Source organism: Mustela erminea, chromosome 1 (assembly GCF_009829155.1).
Source record: "Mustela erminea isolate mMusErm1 chromosome 1, mMusErm1.Pri, whole genome shotgun sequence".
Lineage (NCBI taxonomy): Eukaryota > Metazoa > Chordata > Mammalia > Carnivora > Mustelidae > Mustela > Mustela erminea.
In genome coordinates this window covers 19,920,065-19,943,987 of record NC_045614.1, presented here as the reverse complement: position 1 = coordinate 19,943,987, position 23,923 = coordinate 19,920,065, and the positions used below count along the sequence as shown (strand labels likewise).

General features: G+C 59.7%; 1 protein-coding gene across 1 annotated transcript; it reads right to left on the bottom strand.

Annotated features, from left to right (window-relative positions):
• Positions 1-401: 401 nt before the first annotated feature.
• Positions 402-19,924, bottom strand: GNAI2 (G protein subunit alpha i2). The gene is made up of 9 exons (XM_032320460.1): positions 19,651-19,924; positions 6,132-6,174; positions 5,729-5,870; positions 5,392-5,552; positions 2,899-3,027; positions 2,371-2,500; positions 2,138-2,291; positions 1,567-1,781; positions 402-965 (listed from the first exon to the last, which is right to left on the bottom strand). Exons 1-8 carry the CDS (start codon positions 19,766-19,768, stop codon positions 1,591-1,593), a joined length of 1,068 nt encoding a protein of 355 aa, XP_032176351.1. The 5' UTR covers positions 19,769-19,924; the 3' UTR covers positions 402-965; positions 1,567-1,590.
• Positions 19,925-23,923: the final 3,999 nt, after the last annotated feature.

Genomic DNA, 23,923 nt, shown 5'->3' with positions numbered 1-23,923 from the left:
GAACAATTCCATAAAACATGTGAAAAAAGCAAGGAAGTGTTCAACGCTGAAGGACCCGGGCCTGGGGCAAGGGCATGAGGGCCGTGGCCCTCAGCAGGCAGCAGCGGTTCCTAGGTTAGCGCGCTAAAGAGCTACATTTAGGTTAATGGAGCCAGGGCCCAGGGCCACTGGGACGGGCCCTCGGTGATGTTGGCAGTTGTCTGGAACAGCCCTTGGAACCCAATTCTGTGGAGGGTAGGGCAGGAGTGCTGCCCACACAGGGAGGGGGGTAGCCAGCAGAGGGAAGGGTGTAAACACGCAGACACACTCAAGGCACAGAATCACTGGAAGGGGGCTGGGTGGGTGCTGGTCAGGATCTGACAGTTTTAAATAGTTTTTCTCTAAAAAGTTTTCTAGGTTTGCAGTTTTGTCTTTTTTTTTTTTTCCTTTACTTCCATTTTTTTAAAAAGCTACTAGAATGAGCAGGTGGACTGTAGTCTCCAGGAATGGTGGTGTCTCACACTTCTTGTGCTTTTTCCTTTGGGGCCTCCAAGCGGCTGGAGGGCTGGGATGGGCAGGAGGCTCCCTGTAAACATCTGGACTTGGGCTGGGTCACGGGCTGGTGTTGAGCGAAGCCAGGGGTCCCAGGCTGGAGAAGTGAGTGCCCCTCCAGACACAGGCCTTGGGAGACTCAGGATGTGCTCCCCTCCCCCATCACAGAATAAGACAATGGTTAAAACCAGAACAGATGCCCGGGAAGGGGGGTACTGCGGCCATTTCCGGCACCTAGGACAAGGGCCGGCTTCAAACAGGGAGGCCTGTGGCAGCTCCTCCCACGAGTCTCTGGAACTGAGGGAGGGAACAGGGGAGCCAAGAACAAAGAAAAGGGGAAAAGCAGCCAGGGCGGGGGTACGGACAGGCAGAGAGCGTGGTCCTCTTGCCCCCATCTTCCTCAGGAACTGGGGGAAGCAGAGTCGGCGGTGGCCCTGGAGGTGGGGGACAGTCAGGGCATGGGTCGGGAGGTGGCCAGGGTGTGTCTCTCCTCCCCCCTCCCTAGACAAGGACTCTCTCCTTTTTCTCCTCCACCTGTTATGAGGGACACAGTGGCTGCCCCAGAGCCAGTGTGTGTGTTGCTGGGTTACGTGAGGGAGGGGGGTCTACAGCACTGGCAGAACCGTGCCCATCTCCCCCACGGCCAGTGGGGCCAGTGTCAGCCCAGGACCCTCAGATAGGTCTGAGGGAAAAGACTGCAGGGCTGAGCACAGAGCCGGTCACACTGAGTGTCAGGTGGCTGGGCCCTCTGTTAGCCAGCCTCCTTCAGGCCAGGCCAGTGGCTTGACAGGATCAGAAGTAAGCTTTCTCCAAGGGTGGTCAGGACAGCCATTCCGTTGTCTCCCGGCGCACGGCCGGATGCTTCTGCCATCTGGACCCTGGCCCGGCCTATCCGTGTGCCCATGCCCCTCAGGTCGTCCCACCGACCTACCACCCTGCACTCCCAGGCTCCACACCCCCACCGCGGCCCACCCCAGCCCCCACCGCTCCCTTCTCTGGGCTCCACAGCTCTGCTCCGCTCCACCCCGGGCTCACCATCCTGCCAGGCCCCGCTGCCCCTCAGAAGAGGCCGCAGTCCTTCAGGTTGTTCTTGATGATGACGTCGGTGACGGCATCAAACACAAACTGCACGTTCTTGGTGTCGGTGGCGCACGTGAAGTGCGTGTAGATCTCCTTGGTGTCCTTGCGCTTATTCAGGTCCTCGAACTTACTCTGGATGTAGCTGGCTGCCTCGTCGTACTTGTTGGCCCCTGTGGGAGATGAGATGGTGAGGACTCGGCCACATGCAGGCAGGGCACAAGCGACAAGGTTCTGTGCACGTGGACACACAAGCACAGAACATGTGTCCCTGTGTGGAAGGGGTGATGGTGTGCGTGTGGTACATGCGGCGCCAGTGTGTGTGAAGAGGAGCTCCTGACTGTGCGCGTGTGCTGGGCGCCGTGCGCGTGTGCTGGACGCCGGCCCCGTGTGCAGGTAAGAGCCCCGGAGCGCAAGCCAGGCCCCAGCTCCTGCGCGAGTGTCCTGCAGTTACCCTTCTGTCCAGCGGGGGGCGCCGGCGCACCGCCTGGTCACCACCAGCTCCTCCCCAGAGGCCCAGTCCCCACACCTGTGTACTCGGGGAAGCAGATGGTCAGGGGGCTGTGTGTGATCTTCTCCTCAAACAGGTCCTTCTTGTTGAGGAAGAGGATGATGGACGTGTCTGTGAACCACTTGTTGTTGCAGATACTGTCAAACAGCTTCATGCTCTCATGCATGCGGTTCTGGGGGCAGGACAGCGCGGTCAGCACCGGCCCCTGCCCCCCGCCCCCACACCCTCCCAGCGGCCTCTCGGCCCCTCACCATCTCCTCGTCCTCGGCTAGCACCAGGTCATAGGCGCTCAAGGCTACACAGAAGATGATGGCAGTGACCCCCTCAAAGCAGTGGATCCACTTCTTCCGCTCAGACCGCTGGCCTCCCACATCGAACATCCTGCAGACACGAGGTCGCCTTAGCTCCAGAGAAAGCGCGTTCCCAGAGAAGATCCCCGCTTTGCAAGTTGGCTAAGGACAGACGCCCGCTCAGAGGGGGACGCTATCTTCATGGAACCTTCCTTGGCTGTGTACCTCCAGCCTGGTTCTGGGCCAGAGCCCGTGTGTTCGGGTAGGGCCGAAGCTGGTCAGCAGGGCAGCAGAGGAGCTGGGCCACTGGCACCCACACAGCCTCAGGAAACCCCAGAGCGATGCTCAGGACTCCTGGGACAGCCCCTCCTGCCCAGCAGAGCCATCAGCAGGCCTTTGAGTGAGGGGATCCCCCCCACCCCACCCGGGCCACACTCCCATCTGTCCTCCAAAGACTTGACCTTCCACCCTGCCCACATGCAGGCTCACTTGAAGTGGAGGTCCTTGAAGGTGAAGTGCGTCTCCACGATGCCCGTGGTCTTCACACGGGTCCGTAGCACATCCTGCTGCGTGGGGATGTAGTCGCTCTGTGCAATGCGCTCCAGATCATTCAGGTAGCTAGAAATGGGGGCAGGTGGGTCAGTGGGGAACAGCATCAGGCCTCTTTACCTGGACCCTGGGCCAGCTGACCCAGGCCCCATCGCTCCCTTCCCCTCACTGTTCAGACAAAGCCCTTGCCTCTTCAACCCTTGCCTTCATCATAATCATTGCTCAGATGAGGAAAAACTGGACCAGCATCCCTTACCCCCCCGCCTAGGGAATGGGCCTGCAGGAGGCGCAGCTCTGTGCCCCGCAAGCCAAGCCCTAGCCCCCAGGGCTGAGCCAGGTCTGCCTTGGACAGGATCCAGGCTGGTGAGCTGCAAACTGAGGAGGGCGGGAGGGGGCCAATGAGTCCTCTGGGGAGGGATCCGGGGTGCTAATTGGCCCAATCATGGCAGCCACTGCAGAGCAGCCCGGCGTGACCCTCAATGCAGGGCGGGATGGGTCAGGGCCCTCCAGGCTCCATGGGCTCTTTGCCCGGTGCCCAATAAAATTTGGGCTCCTCGGCGGGGGCGGGGGGGGGGGGCACGGACACCTGTTTGGCAGGAGTCCCAGGGGCTCCTCATTACCAGCTCCCTGAGTAGTAGCAACACTGCCCCTGCTAGGCTCTGGGACTGACTCTGCTGTCTGCCTCAGTATCTTTGCTGTGCCCTGGGGACTGGGTCCTCCAAGCGGCTACCCGGTGCTGAGGTCTCACTCCTGGCGTAGGCCTGCTGGGGCCAGGGGGAAATGATCTCAGAGACGCAGGGACAGAACAGAAAAACAGGAAGGACCATGAGGGCCCATGACGCATGTGCTGTGACCCGCTTACTGCACACTGTCGCCTACTGAAAAGCTCTTGCCTAGAGGCCTCCTGGGCCTCCTGGTGGGTTCTACACCAGCCTCTCCCTCCCCCCCAGCAGGACTCACCACAGGGACCCACTGCCCTGCCAGCAGCCTTGAAGGACTGCTGTGAAGAGGGACTGGAGTCCTCTGCAACATTCCAATCCACCCCCTGCCTCTTGTCCCCCCGCCCACCCCTGGGGCCTAAACCTGCCTGGGAGAGCGGGACCTGCGTCACTGCTGAATCCCCACACCCAGACCAACGCTGGCCACACAGTGGGTGCTGGATGTCCAGGGAACGAAGAACAGCACGATGGAGCGGGAAGTGGCCTGGAAGGTGTCCTACCCCCACCTCCTTGAATGCCCCAGACACTGAGGTGGTAATGGTTGGGAGGGCCGAGCCCTGCCTGCTTTTAGGACCTATCAGCTCTTTTGGCGCTGAGCTGGGGGTGGGGGCATGCTGGGGGTGGGGGCATGCTGAGGTGTGACGGTCCTCACAGTGTTTGGCTGCAATTCTGCAGCTCCCATGGGGGTCACTCACAAGGGCATTCAGGCCACTGCAAGGAGAGGGAGTCAGTCCCTGGGACTGGGCACGCTTGGGGCTCAGGCCCAGGCAGGCCCTGCCTCCTATCCACCCAAGCCCTGGTCCAGCCTCTCTATGGGCGGGCTCAGGACTGGATGGGCAGCGGGAGGGAAAAGTACTACAGGAGAGCGTGCTGACTTAAGCAGAGGTGGGAGGGGTCAGGTAGAGCACAGGGACAGCTGCCTCTTTGGGTGGCCTCATCCAAAAAGCCTGTGCACGTCCCCTACAGCCCCCCGGACATCAGCACTGGCCAGTAACCTGTCCTGTTTTCCATGGGTGCTCAGCCCCCAGCACCAGGCCTGGCACGTGGTAGGCAGCTCAGGGAAGGAGTTCGGAGCATGATCCTGCGGGCTGGGCCTCTGGAAAACTCCCGGAACCCCCTGGATTCCCCAGCTGAGTCTTGGGCTCTAAACTGCACACAGATCTGGACCCACCCAGTCTCTTCCCCTTTTATCTTCCGCTCCAGCCAGTGTGAACATCTGTAGCCGGCACTGCTCCCTCCAGGACTATGCACATGCTGTGTCCCTTCGTGTGAGCTTGTCCTGTTCCTCTCCTGCCCATCTTTTGCTCAGAACTTGGCTGAGGCAGTCCCTCCTCTGGACCAACACCGACTTCCACCATGACACAGACACCATGGGTAGTCACTGCTTGGGAATCCGTCTGCTCCACTTATCCCTGGGTCCCTCCAGCCTTGCCCAAGGCTGGACACAGGTGGTAGCAAATGTCCTTTAGAATGATTATGTCTAAGGACAGATTAGCCTCAGTTGGCCCTGGGGGACAGCAGCCCTGTCTGGCCCTCCTCCTAGCTTTCAATACCACTCCTCCCACCTCAAGGCAAAAACCGCCAAGGCCTTGGTGGACAGTCACCAGCTTTCAAAAACAGGGACTGGCAGTGTCTTTCAGACAGTGCTCAAGCCCTCCACTCCTGCCTGTGGTCCAGAACCCCCTCACCCCACCCAGCCCCACAGGGTACTCACTAGGCCGCGGAGTCGTTGAGCTGGTACTCCCGAGAGCGGCCAAAGCAGGCCTGCACACCGTGGTCGGCCCAGAGCCTCCGGATGACCCCGGACAGATCCTCAGGGAGGACACCCTGCTCCTCAGCAGTGCAGGACAGTGCAAACAGCTGCCGGGCATCGTCCTGGGCACAGTGGGGAGGGGTCAGCCAATCACAGGAGCACATCCCACCCTACCTGGCCAAGGCAGGGAGGCTTCCAGAATGGGGCCCACACAGGCTTGGGTAGTGCCAGGTTTCCCAGGACAAGATCTGCCCTGGCGCCTTCAGGGAGACAGGTGAGGATTGAGGGGAGGACATACCGCTCGGGAGGGGTCAGCAAAGTCAATCTGCAGATTGCCCATGGCTTTGACAATGGCCATGATGGACTGGATCGTGTTGCTGTAGACGACCGCCCGGTACTGCCGGCATTCCTCCTCTGAGTAGCCGTCCTCGTGGATGATCCTGGCAGCCAGGGGTCAGGAGTTAGGGCCCAGAGAGCACAAGGACCACACATGGCCTCGTGGGGCTACTGGGGCCTGCAGGACCTACTACAGAGAGGAGGAAACTTCCCCAAGCCCTGGGACCTGAGGGTGGATGGCTGCCTCTGAGACCGTCTTGGGGCATTACTCGGGGCAGGAGATGGGGGCAGCAGAGACTCAGAGGAAGAAGAAAAGAAGAGGGGACATCAGGGTTTGGTGGCTGCCTCTCACACAGAGCACTTACTTCATCTGCTTGACAATGGTGCTCTTCCCTGACTCCCCAGCACCTGGAACAGAGGGCACAGGCGGTCAGGGAGCAGCCCCAGCAGGGCTACACGGACAAACCACCAGTGGCCCAGCCACCCGCCGTCCTGGAGGCAGAACTCACCCTCCTCATCAGCCTCACAGGGAAATGGAGGCAGTGGGGCCTGGTGGGTGGCAAAGCTAACCAGGGTGTAGCTGGCAAGGCCATAGTGCTCCAGGCAACCCAGACCGCCTGCACCCCTGGGGGACTCACCCCAAGCCTTTGCTTCCCATAAGCTTCACTGCCCACCATGGGACACCCTGCCCCTCCAGTGCTGACTGAGCTCAGGGGCTTTGGTCAGAGACAACACCAGCCCTCAGGAGTCTCCCTGTCATTCTCATGGGGATAGGGGCAGGCAGGCTCGCCAACATGGTGCCTGGGCACAGCTGACAGGAAGGAGCCCCGCACACTTCAGCTGGGTAGTAGCGCCTCTTCTCCTCACACTCTGAACTACCAAGGGGCCTGGGCTGGGGCACAGGGTCACACTCCTGCCTCCCAGGCATGGCCTGAGTCTACCCTCGGCAGATGGAAATGGGGACGTGGGAGACACACAGCACGACCGACACACACACAGACTCACATGCACACACCCCTGGACCGACACATATGCTTCCAAGTCTGGCAGAGGCCCATTCTGTATTCTCTTTGGCCCGTACTGAGGGATCTGCTGGTGCTCTTTCCCATGACTGTCATATGAGCCCCACAAACATACTGTTTCTGTTCCCATTTCACATACAAGGACACTGAGGCTCAGAAAAGTAGTCCTGGCCCAAGACTGTGCAGCCAGGATTCAGGTGGGCAGGGAGACACACAGGACTGTGACTGACACCTGGCCTGCCCTGCCTTTCTCAGAATGTGGCTCAGAAAGCCTTGGGAGTATATTTTCAAAAAAAGCAGATTCCCAGGTCCCATCCGAGACACACAGAGCCAGATCTTGAGGGGTGCAGCCCAGAAACCCACATTCCCCAGGGACTCTGCAGGGAAGTGTGAAGACCATGAGGGCTGGCCTGCCTCCCTGGCTGGGAGATGCTGGGAGTGGGGGCAGGACTTCATCTCCTTTCTCTGTCCTAAACTCCAAGTAGAACACATCTCAGTGGGGCCAGCTTTCCCTCCCAGTGCTTGCCCAGACTGTTCCCTCTGCTCCTTCCCCATCACTGCCAGTCACACCTGCACCTGCCAGGCCCTGCCTCTTCTTGCCAACGCCAGGCATTTGCCCATGAAGTTTCCTGTGCTGGGCACACAAGTCCTATGCCCCATTTCCATGTGTCCCAACCATCTTGAGCAATGTGGCAGGTCAGTCCCTCTGAGCAGCTCAGCGGGGCAGATAGTGGGGTCTGTGGGGAAGGTACACTCCTGCATCCCTCGGGGTGGGTCAGGACAACCTCAGAGGATGAGGGGCTAACACATACACTAACGCGAGCCGCAAGATTCCTAACAGCAAAGCCGCAAACAGCGCCCGCTATGGGCCAGATGCTACTCGACGCCTACCGCACCAACTAAATCACCTCTTCCAGCAATCCCGCCTAGCAAATGAGGAAACAGGGAGAGGCTGCGGTCACAAGGTTATCATTCCCTCTGCGGATGGCCCACTTTGCTGGCCTCCTAGAACTGCCCTTGGAGCCCTGTCCTGCGGCTGTGCCACACCATCCTCTGCCCCGACTGCACCTGTCACTGGGTTCACACCCTGCTTTCCTAGGCAGATGTTGCTCAGTCTCTGCAGTGCCCTCCAGGCAGTAGGAGAGCACCCCTACCCTGCCCCGCCAAGGTCCCTGCCCACCTCCATTTACTCCACCTCCCACCCCAGATCCACATTTTACCTGGAGAAACTGAGGCACAGCTGTGGCCCTCACAGGGGTGGGACTGGGTACATCCACACCCCAGTGGCCTCCCTGAGCAGAAGGGCCTGGGCTCTCCTCACACATCCACCAGCTGCTAGGGATCACTAGGCTTCTCACTGTCCCAGTGATGCCCAACCACAGAGGCCCATCCTCCAGGGCCTGGAGGGTAGCACCGGAGGGGTGAACCACAGGGGGGCGGGTGACCTCCTGGCCACCTAGTCACTTGCTCCCACACAGGAGGAAGGAAGCACATCCTGGGGTGGAGGAAGACTCAGGGATCAGGGGTGTCAGCCAGTACTGGGGGCTCAGTGGGGGAACAGAGGCCAAGGATGTGAAGTGATGGGTTAGTTCAATCATGCTGGCCCCAGCCAGGCAAACCCAGACTCAGAGCAGGGGCAACCGTCCGGGCCACAGGAGACCTGAGATTTTGGTGAGGTGTCCCCTCTTGTTTGTCCACCTGAAGCACCAATTTCCCTGCCTGGCCTTCTGACCACTCTCTTGGTCAGAAGTGCTGTGGCATTCCATGGCCCTGCCCAGAGATAGGGGTAACAGCACGCTCTTGCTTTGCATGTGATTTTCCTAGCAGCAGCAGGCCTGGTAGGCCCAGAGGTGGGCAGCACCTGGTGACCAGGCTGGAGCCAGGACACCTGCTCCCTGCCCCAGCCAATAAGGAGTCCACTTTCCTATCCCCTTTCAGCCTCAGGTTCCCTTCCTGTCTCATTTTGAGGGTTGGGAGGACATTTTCTGCCCCCATTTGACAGGTGGACAAACCAAAATCAGGGAGCCCCCATCCCTGGACTCAGAGCAGTCTCTTTGTCCTCCTAGCGGCTGTGACTCAAGCAGGAAGGAGCAAGGGGCAGGACGAGGGTGTGGTACCGGTGGCCAGGCAGGAAGCTGCAGGGAACACAAGGAGAGAAGCAGAGGCAGGGCCTGGGAGCAGAGACAATAAGCGGGGACCAGGGAGCAGGGGAGAGGTGGGTGAGATGGTGGAACAGGTGGGGCTAGGTGCCCCGTGAGCTGTGGGTCCCAGCCCCCCACCCCCACCCCTGGGGCTGTATCCCATCAGGGCCTCACAGTGTTCCCCTATCCAATAAGGCAATACTGGAATGAGTTTGCTTGTACCCCGCTGATCCTGGGTACCTGGTTCCTCCCACCCAGCCCTGCACCTTCCCAAGAGGAAGGGGCTTCACTGCCTGGCCCTAGACAGCTGCCAAGGTGCCTCTGATAGAAAGTGGCAGGAGTCTCCCGCCCACAGAGGACCCCACCAGGCGCTCCCTTCTCCAGCTGGGAGAGATCAGAGGGCCCCACAGAGGCTTCCGTGTTCCCATGGGGCCATACCTCTTCTCACCAAGCAGAAACCTCTGCAGCTCTCGCCCCAGGGCGCAGCTGCTGGGCCCCCCCGCAGGCGGGCAGTAATTGCCATGATGTGCTGGCCACAGCGGCTGCGTTAGAACATCTGCTTCCACTCTGGGAATGCTGGGCCCCAACGGAGGGGGAAATGGATGGGGGAAGGGAGATGGCGCAAATCCACCTGCCCCAGCAAGGCCGATGGGACCTGTGGCCTGATGCCGACCTCCAGTCCCAGTGTCAAGTCATGGTTGTCTGTTGGTCAATCTTGGACCCTCTACATCCCAGACAAGGCTCTGCCCTGCTGGGAGGCCCTGACATGCTGCTCTTGTCCTCTCCGGCCTCAGTTTCCCTTCTGCAGAGGCTGCCAAGCCTCAAGTGGCCAGCTGGCCGAACTCTCACTCTCAGATCCTCTCCCAGAGGGAGGTCCAGACCTCCCACAGCGCTGGTGCCCACGCTCATCCTTCCTGCTGTCTCCAAGGGCCTCACCCCACTCCTGCCCTTGCTCTGGTACCCCATCCATGAAACAGGACACCACCATTATCTCCTCTAAGAGGGAGGGGAGGATTCGACACAAAGCGCTTCTCATAGTGCCCAGCACACGGTGAACACTCAGATAAAAGTTATCACGATGTTTGTACTCTATGGAAGATCACAGATGTCCCCAACCCTTTCATTTCCTGCAGCCTCCAAAGACCATACTGCATAGGTCACTGTAACCACAACCTGCAAAGTGGCCTGCTGCGGCCATCTCATCGGGAGGAGAGTTTCTGAGGCTTTCAGACAAGGCACAGTGGAGGGTGAGGACCAGTGGCTCAGAAGCTGGCGTAGCACTGCTGCTCCCTGCTGGGACTTGGAGACCCTGGGATGGCAGTCAGAGCCCTCAGGCCTTTCCGGGCATCTGGCTCTGGGTTCATCACACCCCCTCCACAGGAGGCAGGACTTCTGCATAGCTGTGGAGCCTCCTTCCCACCCAGAGCCTGGCCGCAGACACTGCTCACGGACTCCTTGCGCTCAGAAAGCCAGGCAGAGGCTCCTGCGCTGGTGGGCTCCCCTCTAACACATGGGGCTGGGGAGCGCAGCCAGCTGACGTGGCAGCCTGAGGGCAGAGATTCTCATAAGCAGCAGGGCTGGGACCACAGGGTAGACTTGGGCTGCAGCCCAGCTCCAACCCACAGTACCAGGCCCGCCTCACGGCCACCCCCCACCCGGCCCTAGTGGGGCACAGGGAGAAGGTGGGGATGAACCTTGGGAAGCCTACCCCAAAGGCAGCCTGGGCACCACCTCCCACTCATCCCAGGAAGGTGCCACGTCTCTGGCCCAGCCAGTGGTTCCGGGCCCCTTGGCTCTGGCCCCTCCCCGGCAGCCTCAGGGTCCCAGGCCACGCCACCGCCAGGGGGAGCCCGGCAGCCAGAGACAGTGGAGGAGGTGGGGGCTGGGCAGTGCCGGGGAGCCTTCGCTTTTGAAAAGCAGCCTAGGGTAGGGGCAGCTGGGGGAGGTGCCTGGACCCTTATTCAATCAACTCCCTCTCGCAGGCCTGGGAGGCCCTCCGCCCGCGGAGACCCCGCACACCGGGGAACAATGGAAATGGGGGGGAGGAGGGCTCCGCCAGACAAAGGCCCTCCAAGCCCCGCCCCCGGCGTCTCTTCCTTCCTCCAGGTGGTATTCTTTGGTCCCATCACTCCCTCTGAGGCAAGGCGCTCAGTAAGGGTCTGGCACTGTGGGGGGCAGGGACATGAGTCTTGGATGGGGGCCGCGACATGCCCACCCACAAGTATGGCCTTGCCTCCCCCCCAGATGCCCCTAATAAGCCTGGAACCTCCCTCTCTCTGGTCTCTGTCACTTGGGCAGCCTCCAGTGGCGTCCAGGCCTTCATGATGCCCCCACCAGGGAAGGAAGCATCAGCAACCAGGATCCAGCCTGCTACTCCAGAGTCAGAGCTCTGTGTGTAAGGGACTGGCCTCGGGGCCTCAAGCCCTGGAGAGGGCTTGCCAGGACAGAGCTGTGTCCCCTGCCATGGAGCCTTGTCCACTGGACAGAGGGAAACTGAGGCACTGGGTAAGGCAAGCCAACCTGGAGGGGAGGAGGCCCGAATGCTACAGGTCTCACCCTTTACAGGAGCCAAGAGATGCTGTACTGGGCCCAGGTCACCCAAGGAGCCAGGCCTTTTGACACACTCCTCTTCCTGGATGCCTCTTTGTTGAAGGAATCCCTTTGCTGCTTTCCAAGAATCTGAGTGCCCCCCCAACTTCTTTTTGGGTTCGTTGTTGTGGGCCCTGGGTGAGATGCCCAGCCCCCAGGCTTCGGGGTTCCCATATGTGAAATGTACCCCTCCAGGGAGTGTGCCAAACTCAAGGCCTGCCCTGAGCAGCCTCCCTCGGACCCTCACACTCAAGTGCCCCAAGGTTCAGCCCAAGCGCACAGCGTATCTCTGTGCCCACAAGCCATGGGCCCTTGCTGAGAATCAGGACATGACATGTCCCAGCGCCGGAACACAGAGAGGGAAAAGGACAGCCTGAGGTCACACAGTGAAGAAGGTTGGGGTGGGGGCTTTCTGGGACCCAAGGGCTTGAGTGGCCATGAAGATCCATGTTGTCTGCTTAGTGTGTGGCCTCATGGCCCAGCAGGCCCTTGAAGCATCTGTGCTAGCCATCCTAAAATCTCCCTCAGGCACCTCAGCCCCCTCTGGCCTGGCCTGGTAACACAGAGCAGAAGCCCCAGGAGCCTCCGCGGGGGAAGGCAAGGCCACAGCGCTCAGATTCACAGGCTGAGGAGTTTGAGGACTAGCCTCTCACCTATCATACTGTTGCCAGTCCCCCACAGCCTCGGCTCTTAGCGGGAGCCCTCTGCGGGAAAGCTCTAACCTTCTCCTCATCTGGACAACTCCCAGACTCAGGCGCCCCCACCCTGGACTCTGACAGCCTCTGACCCTTCCTCAGGCCTTGTCTCCGTCCTCCTGACCCTGGGGGCTAAGGGAGGAATGAGCATAGTGTTAGGAGACGAGTGAAGTACTCAGTGGCCAAACTAGGATCCGAGTCTTTCTGTGAGGGAACACAGGCTGGGAGAGACGATGGCAGCTACATTTGGATAAAGTCACCCCGTGGCCACACAGCAGACTTTTGGCACAGAACAGGAAAAAGATTCACGAACAGACTCTTGGGTCCCCCACCTCCAGAGCAGGCAGACTGAAAGAATCTCCTAGAAGAGGAATCGAGGCCCCCGGAGACGGGTCCCCAAGCATAAATAGAAAACACACAGACCACAGAATCTGCCTCTCATCCTGACTGACCAATTCCTGCCAGTTGGGCACAGACTCCTCAAGGACAAAGGTAGTTGTGGAGGGGTGCTCCGTCACTATCTGCTCCTATCTTGGTGACTCTGTGTACTGGGTAAGTCATGTAATATCTCCGAGCCTGGTTTCCTCATCAGTGAAATGGATGTAATGGCCCTCCCAGCCTCATAGGGTTAAACACGGAGAGACACTTGAAGGGACCAGTTCTATGTAAGACATGGTTTGATCAGAGACAGCTGCTGTTACCACTGAGGGTAAACTGAGGCCCAGTGATAACAGCAGCTCGTCTCCCAGTGATGGTACCCCCCAGGCCCAGCAGGTAGTAGTAGCAGAGGGGAATCCTTAGGCTGGACTAAGGGCCCCTCTGTCCACTGCCCGGCAGGGGAAACCCAGAGTGAGCTAATCCCACGGCTGCAGCTCCATTTCCGGGCATTCATCTAGGCCTGTAGCCGGCCTTCCGGCTTTGCAGGGCAATGGCCGCTCGGGAATAGAAGAGCAGTCCTCTGCTTTCCTGCTAACCGCCCCCCCCCCACCCTGCCCCTGTCCCTCTCCCAGCCACCACTTCCTGTGGTCAAAGGAGGGGCCTGGAATCCTTCTCAAAGGCACCACCTTTTCTGAGCTCCTGGGCCCAGCAGTTGCTGAGGTGGGACACGGGACAGAGTTGCCTGGAATGACGCCAACCTCGTGACTACCAGCAGCTGCCCTCAGGGCTATACGGCGATGAGCCTGAGCAGGTGGGACTCACCTTCCAGATCCCCCCCACCCTGTTGACAGGACTCACACCCCCACCCCAGGACAGTGCAGAAGCAGGCCTCGAGCTTCTTCCTCTTTTGGGCTCCTCCTCCTCCAGCTGCTTCCTCCTTTTCCTCCGGTGTGGACACCACTTCCCCGAGAGGCCCAGCCCTGCCATGCAGACTTCACTACCCCTCCTCCCGTCCAAGGCACAGTGGATGCTGCCAATGACAACCCCCCCCCCCACCGGCATATTTTGAAGCGGAGCAGCCTCGCACCCCAGAATCCTCCAAGCCCCCACAAGCTTCTCACGGAGCTTTAGACAATCCCACCTTCGGGCTTTGTTTCCAGCTGACCTGGCACTTGCTGCCAAGCCTTGGAAATGCGTGCATAAGGCCAACACCATGACCCAACCCGACCCAGCCACTGTAGGGTGATTCCACGGAGACGCTTTCTCCCAAGCCACTAGCATGAACATCACTTAAAGCAGCAGCACTGGGGTGAGGGTGAAGATGGGGTTGGGGTTCAGTAGGAGCAAGAGCTTCAGGTCAGAGGAGGGCTGCATGGAGCTGGGCAGAGGAGCCCCACCCTGTGATTGTGGCTGACAGAGGGGATGCTGAGAGCCCTGCCTGGGGTACGGGGCCACCATCAAAGAGCTTAGTCCTCTGCCTCATCAGGGCACCTTGAAATGCATCCTGAGGCAGGGCTCATGAACTGTGGTCTAGTCGGAACCCGATGACCCCTGCCCCCGCAATGTGCTCTGAGATTGGGAATCCTGCCCCAGGATACTATGAAGACAGGACAGATGCTGGCCTGGGCCCTCCTTGTCCACATCTGCCCAAGGCTGCCCCACAAAGCACAAAGCGGTTTTGGGGAGGCTCCAGGTCAGACCGTCTCATCCTCTCCTGGGGGTCTGATGGGGCAAGGCCCCGGTCCCTCAGTGGACAAAGCTTATGTGGACAAAGCATCTTCCATCCCATTCCTGCCTAAAGAATCGGTGGCTTTTAGAGACAAAGACCAAGAGATACTGCTGTGCCCACCTGTGGCCCAAGCCGCCTCTGCAGGGCTGAAGGCTTAGTGACCTGCCCAGGATGGGGTCAGGCCCACCCTAACCTGCGGTCACTTGCTGAGCCATGTTTGCAGGCCTAGGACGCCAATGATGCCACCCAGTGACCCTGCAGCTCAGGCTAGGCCAGGGCCAACCCCTGATGGGCCACCCAAGCCTGAAGGGGTCCCTGACCACGCCAGCCCTGGTCTGGCGGACCAGGCTCCAGCTGAGCACAGTGGGTGGCTTGATACTGCTTCAGGGCCTGGCATGGAAGCCTGTGCCTCCCAGCTGCCTTGAATTCCACCTCCAGCTACGGAGGCCGCTTATTCCCTCTCTCCTTGCCACCTGCTCTGCCCCATCTGGGGTTCGCCACCCCCATCCTCCTGGGATGCCCGCAGCTGAGTGCCAGCGTCACTTCCTTTGCAAAGCCACTCTGATTCACCCAGTCTCCTGGCTCAGGGTATCCCCTGAGGAATCCAATCCCACTCCTATCTACAGGTCCCTCATGATGGCTGCACCAACACTAGGGGCGAGGGGCTGGGCCCAGGAGGACTGGGCAGGATGCAAGCACAGGGGTTCAGAAATGGCTGAGACCCTTGCTCCCTTCCCAGCGTGGGAGCTCCGGCGCGGCTGCTTGCGAAGACAAAGCCTCGTCCAGCCTGGGGGAGGGGTGGGAAGGAGAGACGGGAGGCCCCAAGCTACCCCGCCCCCCATTCAAGTGCTAATGAGCTCCAGCCGGGACCTCGAGGCTCCAGGGAGGACCGGAGGACCGGGAGGCTGGATGGAGGGCGGCCTGGGTACCAGCCCACCTGGTGTCCAGGGCCCAGCCACACCCCCAACCTCAGGCCCCCAGGAAGGCCACTCAGTCCCCAGAGGTTGGGCTTACGGTCCCCAGGACAGTCTGTCACTCCAGCTGGCACAAACTGTCTACACACCTCGGCCTCCCTATGTGCTTCAAGCAGCTGCCTGAGGGGAAGGGAGGGGGATCCCCCATACTGGGGCCCGGCAGCCTGTAGGCTGGGGAGAGCCCTCCCCATTAACTCTCAACTCTCAACTCCACAGGAGTCGTTAAGGGCTCTCTCACTTGTTTTGCAACCTGCAGACTGGTGCACTGTCCCCACAACACCTGTGGCTGCAGGCAGGTGCCCCATGGGGAACAGAACGCCTACAGGATTTCACCTGTCGCTGTGTTTCTCAGAGGATGTACTAGGTGGAGCTGGGACAGAAACCCACATCTGGGTAACCCCAAGAGCTAGTCCAAAGAGGTGAGCCCTCCTCCCCACCAGGCCAGGCCTTCCAGCTTCAGTGCTCTCGCTGAGTCGGTCCCTCTGACCCACACCTACCCTTGACAAAAGCTGCTCATTTTTCAAAGCCCCCCCCCACACACACATGCAAGCACACTCCATCTGGTCTCTTCCCATTACCCAGCCAACGAGGACCCTAGGCTATCCCTTCTCCAGCTAGACCAAGGGCCAAGCAACAGCCCCAGAATTACTTATCCCTGTGCTCTATAGTGTCATTTTTTCCACACATGCTTAATAGGCACCTACTGTATACCAGGCCATTTGTTAGACACACAGACAGGACAGAGACCATAAAACTCCCTTCTTTTTCTTTTGGTAAACCTAATTGGGCCCTTGTGTGGGCAGTCCCTGGTCTGGCCAGGCTAGGAACTCCTGTGGTGTTGCTCTGGCCTCAGTCCCCAGGCTGTGGGGCAGTCCCAGCTCTGAGAGCGCTCTCCTGGAGCAAAGACAGCAGGACTGCGGCAGTCCCCAAACTGCCTGAGCTGAAAGGAAGCATGCCACGCCACTCTCCTAGGAACGGTGGAGGCCTGACCACATGCTCTGCTCTGGACTGGTCAGCAAGAGTTCTGCACGAGGTAGGATGAAGGCTGTGTCTGACTGGGCAGGTGGGGAGTTGAGGAAGAGAGTCTGCAGAACTTCTCTCTGGCTATCCCCCATCAGTCCCTATCACTGGCCCGACACTGAGCCCTTGCCACCTGCCCACAGTGTCAGGTTCAGTGACCCCCATCTTACTCCTCCATCACCCACTCATCCCCAAGACTGAGTTCAGACTAGCAGCACTTCCTTCATTCAACAAACAGGTAAGAAGCATTCCGTAAGTGCCAGGCTCCCATGCTTGGCAGAGAAGGCTCAGAAACGAATAGGACACAGCCTGCCCCTGTAGTCTCAGGGAAAGGCAGCAGTCACCCAGGCAAGTATGATGCTGATGACAAAAGCAGCAGCACCAAGAAGAGCCAGAGGAGCATGAAGCGGCCTCCATGAAGGGGAGCTGTCAAGGAAGGATCCTGGGAGGTGGTCCCAGAGAAGAGTCTTGAAGAACAATCAAGTAGGAGTGAGTTAGATGGAAAGAAGGGAAATGCAGGCCAGGCTAGGAGAGTAGATACAAAGTCCCAGGGGCAAGAGAGAAGGGCTGTATTTATACTCTGAAGCCTGCATGGAACCCACCAGGGACAGCCTCTCCTTCCTCTGTGGGCTGCCCACACAAGCCCATCCCAAATCAGAAACATCCCCCCCCCACACACACACTCTGGCTTCCTTTCCCCTAAGTGCCCAGCCTAAGGCGCCAAATTCCACCTGGGGACTGTCAGTCAGTCAGGTTGAGCTAGGTGGCGGCAGGGGGTGTCCCTGAAGTAGGGCTGGTATGGAAGCTCTCCCCCAACCAAGCAAGCTACCAGGAAAAACACACTCACTGGTGTGCAGCGCTTCTGCCTCTGCCCCCGGTGCCCATCCGCCAGCAGGGCTACCCAGGAGGGCAAGGAGCCAGTATGCGGGTGGGGCAGCAGGCGTGGTTCTGGCTGCAAGGGAAAGCTGGCAATTGCCCAACCGAAGAGTCCCGTTGCCTGGACAGAGTTCTTCCCGCTATGTGGGACAGGCGCCCAGCACTCTGAAGCTGCCCCAGCTGGGCTCCCAGCACCTCCCTGGACCTGGATGGGAAAGGGATGGCCGGCCAGGACACTTACCCAGGCAGCCAAGGGTCCCCAACTTCAGGCAGAGGTAGGTCTCTCAGCTCCTTGAGGTACACCCTCTGCAGGGTCTTAGCTCCCATTCCCTACCCTCAACAGGAACCTCCATGAGGCCCCTGTTCTCCCCATCCTGGGCCCAGTACTCCTCTGGCCCAAACCCAGGAAGCCCATTCAACAGAGGAAGCAAAGGCCTGAGGAGCAGGATGCTGAGATGGACTCCCCAGCCTGGAAAATGTTTAGCCAGACCCTGCACCCCTGGCTGCTGCCAGCCCAGTGTGGGAGGAGTTTCCAGGCCCAAAACCTGAGCTGAGCTCCAAGGAGCGAAGCTAGTGGCATGGGGTTGGGATACAGGGGGCCAGAAGCCCTCTGTACCCTGGCCCTAGGGCCCAGTGGCCCATCTCCTCAGCCGATCCGCCTGGGAAGGGGCCGGCCAGGGGCCTCGGGGTGGGCACCAGGAGACAGCGATACCGGAAGCACCCTACCCAGGCCCAGCGGCCATCAGCAACGGGCCCTCCACCTTGGCGACACCCACTCACTGGGGCTGCCGCACTCGCAGTAAAGACAGGAAGAGGCAAGCGCCCAACGCAAAACAGCCCAGGAGGCTGGGCCGCCGCCCCTTCCCGCCCCTTCTCTTCCTACCCGCAGCGGCGGCGGAACGGATGCCATTTTGAAACCTCTGGGCTGTGCCCCTGAGGCCAGGCCCCCAGGGACAGTCAACAGATGGGCTCAGATGGAAGACCCGCTGTCCCTTGGCCAGGCCCCCAGCAAGGAAAGCTCTGCTTTTCAGAGCCTGGGGACCCCACGGTGGCTCTAAGGCTGAGGGGCCACACCCCCCCACACATACACTGTCCAGCCTCCAGCGCTGCTCTGAGGGCATCTCTCCCACGACCCCCGAAGCCTCCGAATCAGGCAGCCACCAGGCACCACACCTGTTCCCCAGTGGAAGGCTGGACGGTGACAACTATCAAGCCCACAGTCTTTGCAAAAGTCCACCTCAGATGCCCCCCAACTCCGGCTGGCCCCCAAGTCCGCATCTAGCTGGTCTACCACTTCCCCCTCAGAGAGCCTCACAATCTGACAGGCCCCCCCCACCGACTCCCAGAGGCTAAGTCCTTGGCTGCTGGGCCCAGAAAGGGTGCGGGAAGACCAGCACCCGTCAGCATATCTCCTCGGCCCGCCCGCCGGGACAGCAATATGTCGGCTGTCTCACCACTTCCACTTCCCCCCACCCCTCAAGCAGCCACCATCTTCCCTGGCCTTGGAGGCGCCGCAACCCAAACTCCTCCACACTCACACTCCCTCCTACTCCCCAGACGCCCCCCTCACTGGCCCAGATGGGGCTCAGAAACTGGGAAAGAGCCAGCCGGCGGAATCTCCCTGGGAAGCTGGAGGCCTGGCTCCCTCCCCCAGTGCAACTAGTGGATCCTCAGTCCAGCCCCTCAGTCTGTGCCCCCTCCTCCCATCCCGGCCGGGCCCACCCGGTGCAGGCGGGGTGGGGGGAATCTGAGGTAGGCCAAAGTGTGGGAAAGGACTTAGGGAGGAGGAGCAGCGGATTTGAGGAGTACTGTGTGCAGAGAGGGACCAGGTAGGCCAGAAGGAGGGAGCAAGGATCTCTAAAGCTTTGGAGGTTCTGGCTGGAGTGAGGACTCATGAGCAATCACAGTTTCCACTTGAGAGGTACGGTGGTGTCAGGGCGCCCAGGTGGAGGATACAGGGTTCAGAGAAGGGATGGGGCACAGAGGGGGAAGGAGGGAGTGGGTGAGAGCCTGGTGGGGGCCCCAGGAATATTCACGCCCAACAGGAACCAGGGGAGCAGGTGGGGGAAACAGGTGGTGCCGGAGGGTGGGGGCCAAGTGGGGTTCTGGGGCTTTGAGTAAAGTCTAGGGGGGATGGAAGGACAAGGCAGGGACTCTGAGGGTCTGTGAGGTGGTCAAAGGTGGATGGTCAAGCAGGGTTCTGGGTCTCCGTGTTTGGAGTCTGCGGCCAGTTGAGGGTCTAACCAAGAATCTAGGCTAGACGGATCAGAGGTCTAGGCCAACCCAGAGTTTTGAACCAGTATCTGAGTGTCCTGACCAGGTGGGGTCTGGGAGTTCAAGTCCAGGTGTGGGGGGTCCAGGCTGAGTCCGAGAGTTCAAGGCCCTCAATCTGGAGGCCAAAGTCCTTGTCTGGGGATTCGGGCGGGGACTCGGGGGTCCCAGAGCAGGGCGCGGCCTCACCCAAAAGCAGCAACTTCACCTCCCGCGCCGCCTTCTCGCCGTCTTCCCGCAGGTTCTTGTCGATCATCTTGGAGCGCTCAGCCGCCGCCTTGTCCTCGGCACTCACGGTGCAGCCCATCCCGCCGTCCGCCGGCCCGGCCGCCGCCCGGCCCCCACACGGCCCCCGGCCCGGCTCGGCCCCGCCCGACCCACTCCGCTCCCGCCGCCGGCCCTCTACGGGTAGCTCTCGGGTCGGCAGTTCCGAGCGTCTGCGGGCGGTGCCTTCCCGGCCGCCGCGCACCGACGGCGGGGCGGGCCGAGGGTGGGGCCGAAGCAGGCCAGGCCCGGGACTGGGCCGGGGCGGGCCCTAAGGCGGGGCCATGGGAGATTCGGGGCCGGTGATTGGCTGGAGGGCGGAGCGAAGTAGAAGTTAGGCTCAGCCCAGGCTCGGGTTTGGGCTGGAGGCGGAGCCATGCCGAGGAATAGGGGCCGGAGTGGAGCCAAGCCCAGAAGGATTGGGCTCCGGGTGAGAGGCAGGCGGGGCCGGGCTCCGATTGGATGCGGAGCGCCGGGAGCTCCGCGGCCCGACGGCGGGGGCGGGCGGATCTTGTAGCCCGAGGGTGGGGATCCGGGACACCTCGCTGGCAGAGCAGAAACCAACCCTCGAGCTTAAGCAAGTTGGACCAGCAGGGTGGAGGAGGCGTGTCTTCGTCTCGTTAAAGTTAATGAACCCAGTAAACTTCTTGCAGGACCTACAGAGCCCCGGAGCCTCTCTGAACGATGGCTTTCTCTGTCTTACGGCGGGTTTGGCCTCTTCTCTCTTGGATTGCAGTTAAAAAAATGTCTACTGCCACCTCTACACCTTTGTCCAGGCTGTCTCTCTCAGCCAGGGTGCCTTCCCTTGTCACCCAAGGGTTTAATCATCTTTCACGGATCTAGGAGGCATCTTCCTACACGTAGTCATCATGGACTCCAGCCTGGGACATGGCAACCAGGTCGAGAGACAGAGAGACAGAGAGACAGAGAGACAGAGAGTGTAGAGGTCCACCTGACTTCCGGAAGCATAAGTGGACATGATGCTATGGTCTGTCCCCACTGGACAGTGGCTGCAACCCTATTCCTGGGCAGAGGAGTGGAGGCAGCAGCGTTTTCAGCAGAACACTGCAATCTTTCTGATCCTCTTCGGAAGAGCCCACAGCCCTGACCTCCAATGGGCCTCCAATGAAAGGATGTACCAAGAGTTACTGAGAAAGATGTCTTGTGTGGTCCCAGTGCTATGAGGCGAGGAGACCCCAGCCCAAAGACAAGGAACATCCACAAAGCCAGGAAGGGAGCTGGCCACCCACAGCCCCCTGTTCTGCATAGACTCCCTCCTTATGGCCCCTACCACACATCTTGTTTCAGCTCCAAATCCTCAGGCTGTCTGTTCTCCTGGAAGGGTCTGTAGATCCCTATCTGAATGGCCCCCTTGCTGAGCAGCCATTGGCCTGTAAGTCCTTCTGCTGTTCTTCCAGGGTCCTCTCCTGCCTGGAGCCAAAGCTCAGGCCTGTCCTGCCACAAGCATGCAGCAAACATGATGAAAACATATACTGGCCATCCAGGGACAAAGACACTCGCAGATATGCACTATTCACCCAGGTAGAGGCCCAGCTTCCACCATGCCTCAAATCCACCGAACATACTATAAAATGGGTGCACCCAGCCAAAAACACAGCCTGTCCATGCATAGGCTACAAACCCAGCTTTAAGGCGGGCTTCTTCCCCCGCCAGCCCCGCCCGCCCCGCCCCACATTTGCGAGCTGATCCTCCCTCCTTGGGCCTCCCCAGCTGGCTCCTAGCAACAGCCAACAGCTCTTGGAGTTGCCCGGCAACGGGGAGAACCTGTCAGCCCCTTAGAGGCCAGGCTCACCAGAGGTGGGCAGACACAGACCCCAATCAATGGAGGCAGGGCAGGACAGGGCCACGGGGAGGCATGTCCTCGTCCAGCACCAAGCCAGGCTGTGCCGTCTTTGCACACTTACACCAGATAGCCACACCCTCCAATTGTGCATTCTTCCCCGAGTGTCCAGCAACCTCTGTTTCACCCCTCCCGGCTGCCCCCTCTCCAGCTTCATGGGAGCCCCAAGGCTATGGCTGAGCCTCTGCTTGCCACTCCATTCACATACCTCCCTCCCACTCCAGGGGCTCAGAACCCCACTCTGTCATCTCTAGCCCAGCTTCTCCCCCTAATCATCAACCCCATGTCCATCACTGGTCTGAAATCTCTCCTACACACTTCAGGCACCTCCAGGGGCCCTCGTTCCTGGTCTCTCCACTTTGTGACCTTTCGCCAGCCGGACTCATGACCCCTTTGTCCCTAGCCCTACATCCCGTCAGTCTCTTCCCCTTCTTAACTCCCCCTCAAATATGTTCCTGTCCCATGTCCCTTACTTAAGGCCTCCAGCCTCATCCCTGGCTCTCTTCTTTCCTCCACAATTCATCCTCTACATAGCAGCCAAGGGATCCTGTTGAAAGAAAACACATCACTCTCTTCTCCCAAACCTTCTGTCGCTCCCCAGTGTCCTGAGAATCAGGACACCCCAGTTTGGACTCTGCAGGAGACAGAGGTGGTAGAGTAGCAGTTGACAGCAAGGACTCTGGGGCACAGACTACAAACTTGCCAGGTTTCTTACTTTGGGGAAATATCAGAAACTCCTAGTGCCTCAGTTTTCTCATCAGTAAAATGGGCCTAACAGTAACATCTACCTACTACACTGGCTGAGGTCAGCACTAAGGGAGGAATTGTAGGTAAAATGTTCAGAATATGCATGGCACATGGAAAACTCTAAGTAGGGGTGAGTTGTTATAACAGTAATTTCTGCAAGGCCCTATCCCCACCCAAGGCCACCTCCTCTTCCCCCTCACTTAACACATTAGCACTCAAGCCATCTGACTGGCCTCACTCACCCCATCCTCTTCTCCTTGACCCCTCTCTACTTACTCTTCCTCCCTATTTCTCATTGCACGGCTATGAGCTGAGCCTCTAGGACCCCACCATCCTGGAGCTACCCCCACCCCTGGCCCAGATCCCACAGTCCTGGTGGTACCTCTCTTCCACCCAGGTCTCTGATTCCAGACCCCGTACAGCATAATCCTGGAGCGTGGCACATAAATATCTGTCAAATTAAATGAATGAATCACTCAATCCCTACCCTACCTTTCTAGGGGTCCCCCCTCCTGGAGCTGGGAAAACTGAAAGCAACTAATCTTGCTGCCACTATATTTGTCATAGTCGTGTGTGGCATAGAAGGGAGAGAAGGGAGAAACTGCCAGTGCTGGGGAAGGAGGCTGCTTGGTGGAGGTGATGTGGCCAGTCGTATAGGGAGAGGAGCGCTGAGGAAGGATGAGGTGGCAAGAGGGAACCTGAAGGTGGGACTGTGAGGGTGGGTTTGGAGAAGGGCCCGTGAGAAAGTCAAGGGTCATGCTGGAGAAACCCCTTGCTTTGCCTCTGAGGCAACTGAGGGTCAGAAGGGGCCAGGACCCATTCACGGTCATCTAGTGAGGGACAACACAGGTGTCTGCTTCCTTCGCATTTCAGAACCTGGGAGTCCTTTTGAGAGATGTTGGTTTGGAGGTCGGGGACAGCTGCCTAGCCAGGGCTTCAAGGGCACTGGAGGAGGCAGGACTTGTCCCTGGACTAGACCATAAAAGCCAGTGAAATGACAGCCAGCAGAAGTGGGGACAGCACTGGGGCTGGAATGGAGAAGTGGCAGGTGCCTGCTTAGCATCTTGGTCACTGGGACAGCTAGAATAGCCCCGGGACTCGCCACAGGCCACACAGGGCCAGCTTTGAATTGAGTTCCAACTGTGCACCAGCCTGAGCAGGGGGAGGAATGGAGACCCTCTCAGTGGGCTGTGACACCCCAGCCCACAGGCTCCAGGAAGGGGAAGCTACCAGCACTTCCTCAAAAGCAGTTTCGAGGTGGGTGTGTCTGCCCTTACCCAGAGCCCAGGAACAGGCAGGACCCCACAGGGACACCCAGAATCCAGGATCCTGACCACCCCCCACTTCCATGGCTCCCAGGTGGTGGGGATTCCCCAACAAAACTCTGTGGCCCCGGAATCACAGGCCTTGCAGATAAGAGCCTCAGCTGCTTCTGCTTGTAGATCTCAGTGGCCAGAGATGGCTCCCTCCCTACAGCCCCAAACCAGGCTCCACCTCCTGGTACAACCTCTGCACTTCCCCCTTCCTGTTTTAGGCCAGGAGCAGTTCTGAGATTGGAGTCAGCTACCCTGCCCTCTCTGCCCCTTCCTT